The sequence below is a fragment of the Gossypium raimondii genome, chromosome 2 (assembly GCF_025698545.1).
Source record: "Gossypium raimondii isolate GPD5lz chromosome 2, ASM2569854v1, whole genome shotgun sequence".
Classification (NCBI taxonomy): Eukaryota; Viridiplantae; Streptophyta; class Magnoliopsida; order Malvales; family Malvaceae; genus Gossypium; species Gossypium raimondii.
This window is the reverse complement of record NC_068566.1, coordinates 30,188,612-30,195,824: the sequence shown is the minus strand read 5'-3', so window position 1 is coordinate 30,195,824 and position 7,213 is coordinate 30,188,612. Positions and strand designations below refer to the sequence as shown.

At 32.7% G+C, this 7,213-nt stretch overlaps 1 protein-coding gene across 2 annotated transcripts; it reads left to right on the top strand.

Moving 5' to 3' along the window:
* Positions 1-2,564: 2,564 nt before the first annotated feature.
* Positions 2,565-5,601, top strand: LOC105788174 (probable trehalase). 2 transcript variants are annotated; one of them, XM_052627025.1, is made up of 10 exons: positions 2,565-3,332; positions 3,498-3,617; positions 3,807-3,922; positions 4,017-4,117; positions 4,210-4,319; positions 4,405-4,477; positions 4,566-4,733; positions 4,830-4,917; positions 5,049-5,103; positions 5,182-5,601. In XM_052627025.1, exons 1-10 carry the CDS (start codon positions 2,707-2,709, stop codon positions 5,480-5,482), a joined length of 1,758 nt encoding a protein of 585 aa, XP_052482985.1. In that variant the 5' UTR covers positions 2,565-2,706; the 3' UTR covers positions 5,483-5,601. The 2 variants fall into 2 exon arrangements, with proteins under 2 accessions (XP_052482985.1, XP_012470389.1); XM_012614935.2 differs by having other exon boundaries at positions 2,566-3,332; positions 5,004-5,103.
* The last annotated feature ends 1,612 nt before the right edge of the window (positions 5,602-7,213 follow it).

Genomic DNA, 7,213 nt, shown 5'->3' with positions numbered 1-7,213 from the left:
ATGTCTCATTCACTGACGGAGTGTCGTGCAGGGGTTGTGTATTCCATACGCTACCAAACATGGGCGGTTCTGTATTTTGTAACCCACTAACCAAGTGTCGAGTAGGGGTCGTGTATACCTCTCGAACAACAGTCACAAGTGTATCATTTGGCGATGTAAATTGTACATATAACTCAATATAGGGTGCTCCACTAGCGAGATGAGTCTGCACCATTGCCTCCAAGCTACGAGCACCTTTTATGTCGAACGAGTCATATGTCACCGGATCAACAGAAGAACAAAATCGATACGTAATAGACAGAACTTTTATTAGCGTTGTTTCGAATATTTTACGCCTAATTCTTTTATAAATTTTTGTCAAATCTATGTACTGGTTAAAAACCAGTTGCACTGTATTCTCCGATTAAAAAAACAACACCGTTCTCGGTGTGACGAACCTCACCATCATAGTAAATAATAGCACTAATACGTTCACTCATCTTTAATTTCTATCCTTCTTAGCCTCTCTAATTTTTTTTGTTGTAACTTATGCAATCTGAGAAAAAAATTTGGCTCATTTATAGCCTCAGGCCAAATAGCAACTATTGTAGCAAAAGAGCGTCCACGTGGGAGCTTCTTTCAGTACTTTTGCTGACAAAGCATCCTTCTTAAAGCATTTTTGACACTATTTGCTCAGAAACGTCTTCTCAAAATTATTTTTTCAGGAACTATGTAGCAAAAGAGCATCTACGTGGGAGCTTCTTTCAGTACTTTTGCTGACAAAGCATCTTGCTTAAAGCATTTTTGACACATTTGCTCAGAAACGACTTCTCGAAATTATTTTTTCAGGAACTACTATAGCAAAAGAGAGTCCACGTGGGAGCTTTTTTAAATTAACAAATAATTTAATTAAGTAACCCTAAACTCCAAACCCTAATTTATTTGAATTTTTTCCTTAAACTCTAAACTCTAAACCCTAAAACCTAATTTATTTTCTTTAAAATTTATAATTAATTTACTCAAGTAACCCTAAACCCTAATTTATTTTATTTTTCCTTAAAACCCTTAACACTAAACCCTAATATGATTTTTTAAAATTTATAATTAATTTACTCAAGTAACCCTAAACTCTAATTTAATTGATTTTTTCCTTAAAAACCATAAACACGAAACCCTAATCTAATTTTGAAAAATTTATAATTAATTTAATTAAGAAACCCTAAACCCTTATTTATTTAATTTTTTCTTTAAACCCCAAAACTCCAAAACCCCAAAACCCTACCCCTAAACCCAAAATCCAAAACCCTAACCCTAATGCAGGAGACACGGGAAAAATGCTTCCTCAAGGAAGCGCTTTGTCCACGTGGACACAAAGCGCGCCCTCAAGGAAACGTTTTCTATCCACGTGGACAAAGCGCTTCCTTGAGGAAGCGTTTTCCTACTTTGTCACCTGACAACACGTTGATGTGGACGCGTTTTCGGGGAAATTGGCCCATTCCGGTAATTAATTTTTTACTTGGCCCATTTCAGTAATTAAAAAAAAAAAGCTTTTATTGGTATTTTACCCTATTATATTAATCAATTTAATGACCCATGTTTGCTACCGTCAACTAATAAGTATAATGACATGGTTTAATTGCTATTTCAGTCCTTTGGTTCATTTCTTAATTAAAAGTCTATAGCAATTAAACTTTTACTACTTTTACAATTTGATCCTTGTACCTTAATTAATCATTAATTCGATAAACTTGTCTATCCAAAAATTAATTCACCTAGAACATAACTCCATAAATATTTAATAAAAATATTTACAATATCGATTTACGGAATCAAAGTCCTGAAATCGAATTTCTCCAACACCAACAACTTTCAGATCGTTACAAGATCGAGAGGAGAGAACTGATCGTTTCCAAATAAAAAATATGCTTTTACCGAAGGGGTCAATAACATCTGTGCGAACCATCGAGCTGAAATTTGAGGAGCCAAAAATATAACCTTCTTATCTAGCTAAACAACTTAGAATACCAAAATCATGGTTATCTGTATGGTGCAGATTAGTACATACATTTTGGTATATTATATCTTTTAAATTTATGCATATTTCAATAATTTCGATATATTTTAAATTGTTTGTCTCAATATTAATCTATATAAATATTATATCTTATTTATATCTATTGATACAAAATTTTGATATGAAAACAAACACAAATACTAATACATATCACTTTCACAACATAAATATTACTTTCTACCCCCTACATTCTAACCAAAATCCAAAAACCATGGGAGAATTCACCATCGAATTCCTTTTCTTCCCCAGTTTCAATATATGCTAATATCCCTTCTTTTGGCCTTTTAACTTTTGATTTTATCAATATGTACACAAACGCCATTCCAAATATTTTCAAAGAACATGACTGTCACCATTTCTTTATTAACCAGCAATTACATTCATCCACTTGGCTAACCATTGTCCACAGTCGTAGTCAACTTCAAACTCTCACAAATCCAATGTATGTTGTATGGGCTTTTTTTTTTTTTTGCCTATATATCAATGTTACAGTGGTTGTCCACGTGCTTAGTCCTTATCGTAAATCCTGATTACCGTCGTTTTGCGATTACATTACCGGCCGTCCTTTCTTACTTTGTTTTTTTTCAGATCCTTAAAATTCAACACGCGTTAATCCATGTCTCGTTCAATCTCCTTCGATTCTACCCATCATTATGGCCCCATTTCTTTACCACACCTACCGTAAAAGGCATTTCCTTTTTCTCTTTTCAGTGTTCATTCTTTCACAGTCGCTGCCTCCAATGGCCCTCACTAACCCACTTTCACCTCCATCATCATGTACCAAAGGTCCGGGTCCTGTAATCCCTGTAACACCCTTACTAAGTTTCCTTGTACGTGTCCAAGAAACTGCTTTGCAAACTTATGGGAAATCGAATTTTGATCCTAAACACTATGTAGACTTGTCGTTAAAGTCTAATCTTTCCACCACCGTGGAAGCATTCGATAAACTTCCCAAGACGGAAAATGGGTCAGTTTCTGTTAAGGATTTTGAAGGGTTTATCGGGAAGTACTTTAATGATGCAGGGGATGATGTTGTATATGCTGAGCCAGTGGATTTTGTACCTGAGCCGCATGGCTTTTTGCCCAAGGTGGAGAACCCAGAGGTGAGAGGTTGGGCATTGGAAGTCCATGCTTTATGGAAGAATTTTAGCAGGAAAGTTTCGAGCTCGGTTCTTCATCATCCTGAATTGCATACTCTGCTTCCTTTGCCAAGGCCTGTAATAATTCCTGGTTCACGTTTCACTGAGGTTTATTATTGGGATTCTTATTGGGTTATCAGGTTAGTTTTTGACTTCATCATAATGTTTTTAGTTTTAGGATCATAAAGGAATATTCTCTTGGAAATTGCTTCCATGTGGCTTCACAGTTTATTGGAGTTTTTAAGGAATCAACATACCTTAGTTTAAAATCTTAATGGGGATTGATGTTTAATATGTTTGTGCAGAGGCCTGCTGGCAAGTAAAATGTACGAGACTGCAAAAGCAATAGTGACTAATCTCATTTTCATGCTAGACACTTATGGTCATGTTCTTAATGGTGCTAGAGCCTATTATACCAATCGAAGGTAATGCTTTTCAGTTATTTTCTTATCATTGTTTTAGGAATAAATGAAAATGGGTTTTCTTTTAACTTTGTAATTCTGCTTTTCATATTTTACATTAGATCAAACAATGTAAATTACTACTAGTTTTTACAGTCTTAATTGCTTATTGCCTTGTACAACTATCTAATAGCTTCAAGGTCCCTTTTGCAGCCAGCCTCCTCTTTTGAGTGCAATGGTCTATGAGATATATAATCGGACTGGTGATGTCGAATTTGTTAAGAAATCTCTCCCACCATTGATTAAAGAATATCGATATTGGAATTCAGGTAGAACTATTTATGTTTACTTTATTTGGATGAACAATTGCTTCTTTGTATAAGCTTTTTAACTTCCTCCTTTACATTCTGTGATTTCGTATAGATATACATGAGTTGATTATCCGTGATGCTGAGCAGTGTAATCACTTTTTGAATCGGTATTATGCAATGTGGAACAAGCCGAGGCCGGAATCATCAACCATTGTGTGTTCTTCACTCCATGTTGCCTACCTTGCCAATGTTCCCTTTTTTTTCCTTTTCTTTTACTTCTTTGACTTGCTTGCTTTATCTGTCAGGATGAAGAACTTGCTTCCAAGTTCTTGAATGATTCTGAGAAACAGCAATTTTACCGAGAGCTGGCTTCGACTGCTGAATCTGGATGGGATTTCAGCACAAGATGGATGAGGTATAGACTATTGTATGTAGATGATGCTATTGGTTAACTGAAGAACCATCCCTAATGATTTTTGTGGTTAATTCTAATGTTGCAGGAACTCTTCTGATTTTACAACTTTGTCCACAACAACAATCTTACCTGTTGATTTAAATATATTCATACTAAGAGTATGTTAATACTTGTCTCGAGAAATCCTAAGATAGGTGGTACTCCCATGGATTTAATGACCAAATGCTGTTCATTTCTTGATATTAGATGGAACTTGACATTGCCTTCTTGGCAAAAACTGTTGGGGAGAACGCTATCACTGAGGATTTCCTGAGAGCTTCTCAGAAAAGACAAAAGGCATTCAGCGCTATTTTTTGGAATGAAAACATGGGACAATGGCTAGATTATTGGCTCAATAATGGTGCTGACTGTGAGGTTGTCTCCAAGTTCCATAGTTTGTAAAGTGATGATACTTTGCACTATCTAATAACATTCTTTAAAGTTTAGTGAATTTTGATAATGATCCAACAGGAACCTCAAACTTGGAAAGCTGAGAACCAAAACCAGAAGGTGTTTGCTTCAAATTTTGTTCCCTTGTGGATTGATTTGTTCAACTCAGGTTTGTAGGTTCTATTTATCTTACATCTTGAAACTTGAAATGGAAGAAAGCTTTAAAAAAGATCTTTTGACACATATTATGTGAAGATATTCATCTGGTGGAAAAGGTCACAAAAAGTCTTAAAAACTCAGGCCTGCTTTGTGCTGCTGGGATTGCAACCTCTTTAACAAATTCAGGCCAGCAATGGTTAGTAAAAATGTCTTCAGTCACTTGAAACATATTATAATAAATACTATAGCCATTAACATTCCAAAATGGCAACAGGGATTTCCCAAATGGCTGGGCACCACTTCAGCATATGATAGTTGAAGGTCTATCAAAATCTGCATCAATGGAAGCAAGGACAGTGGCAAAAGACATAGCTGAGAGGTGGATCAAAACAAATTACGTTGCCTACAAGAAAACAGGGGCAATGCATGAGAAATATGATGTGGAAAAATGTGGTGAGTTTGGGGGTGGTGGAGAATACACACCCCAGACTGGTTTTGGTTGGTCAAATGGAGTTGTATTGGCATTCTTGGAGGAGTTTGGATGGCCTAAAGACAAAAAGATTGACTGCGACTGAGCTAGGGAATAAAATGGGTTCCAGCCTTTGAGGCATATTAATAATGCTAGTAACAAAACAAGGTTAATGTTTCCAAAAAGCGTGTAAATGGAAATGCAATTCCTTTTTGGCCCTCTTAAGTGCGATTTTTTTCTGTGTTCAAACTTGAAAACGGAAGCAATCATAGGACATTCCCGATGGACATTTATCCACCGTGTTCTAAGGCCAGACACATGAACTAAATATGGCTTTCATCAAAATACTAAAATTACAGTTAAAGATTTTATGTTTTGAATTTTTATACTTGTGCACATATTTTCTCAATTTTCATTCACTCAATTAAATTATTAAATAAAAGAAATAAATATAAACAATGGAAAAAGTACAAGCCCTCCCACAAATATATATTATTCATGGTAATGGTAAGGTTGATTTGATGAATATCAATTTTTTTATACAATATTAGGGTGAAGCTAAAAATAACACGATTTAAACTCATATCAAATGAGTGTTTGAAAAAGTTTTAAAGTATTAAATTATTATTCCATGCACATTTGATGAAAATGATTCATAGATAAAACAAGGTTAGATAATATCCTATAAAATCAGAGGATGTTCTCCATCTTGCTGCACTTATTGTATAGTTTTGAATTATAAATTTTCGAGAGATTAAATATAGATTTTATCATGTATTAATTTATGATTTTATATTTTTAAAGAATTAAATACAATTTTTTTTTTCATTTTTGGGGCTAAGCATAATTTTTCCTATACTAATTTATAATTTAATCATGGCTTAAAGGTGTAAAAAGTCCTCAAACTTTTTTCAAAAAAAGCAATTAAGCCTTTTTTTTTTTGCACTCAATTGAGCACTTGAACTTTCAAAATGCATCAAAAAGGCTTTCAAACATTTTCAAGAAAAGCAATTACGCACCTGCTTTTTTCACTCAATTGGGTACTTGAACTTTCAAAATGCAACAAAAAGACCCTCAAAATTTTTTAAAAATGCAATTAAGCCCCTGCTCTTATTAAAAATTAGAAAAAAATTATAAAAAATAATAAATTTTAGAAATATTATTAAATTTTAATAAAAATATAAAAAATTTAAATTTATTAAAAATTTGAATTTTTTATAAAAATCGTAAAAAAATAAAAATTTGTAAAATTTTATAAAAATATTAAAAAATTAACAACCCCAGCTTTTTCAATTAAAGTCATCACGTGTCGCAACACGTGGCATGTGGTGAAAAATGATAAAATATAAAATCAATAAAGTTATAGAAAAATTATAAAATGTTTCTTTTGGTACGATAATTTTATAATTTTTTACTAAATTTATATTTCTTTACATTTTGTATAATTTTATTACGACTTAATAAAATTTTATAATTTTTTATATTTATATATATTTTATAATTTTTATGATTTTTATATTTTCTAATTTTTAATATTTGAATTTTTTATTAAAATTTAATAATATTTATAGCTTTTATTGATTTTAATCTTTTATAATTTTTTCTAATTTTTAATAAAAACATGGGCTTAATTGTTTTTTCTTTGAAAAAGTTTGAGAGTATTTTTGATGTATTTTGAAAGTTCAAGCATCCAATTGAGTGCAAAAAAAAAAAACCAGAGGCTTAATTGCTTTTTTCTAAAAAGCATTGAGGGCCTTTTTCATGCATTTTGAAAGTTGAAGTACCCAAATGAGTGCAAAAAAAAAAAAGGACTTAATTGTTTTTTTAAAAAGTTTGA

Bases quoted from the DNA above. Each gene is read 5' to 3' on its own strand.
- LOC105788174 (XM_012614935.2), top strand. From the start codon at position 2,707: ATGGCCCCATTTCTTTACCACACCTACCGTAAAAGGCATTTCCTTTTT. The intron at 3,333-3,497 runs GTTAGTTTTTGA...ATGTTTGTGCAG, and splicing joins GATTCTTATTGGGTTATCAG to AGGCCTGCTGGCAAGTAAAA. The intron at 3,923-4,016 runs GTAGAACTATTT...GATTTCGTATAG, and splicing joins ATATCGATATTGGAATTCAG to ATATACATGAGTTGATTATC.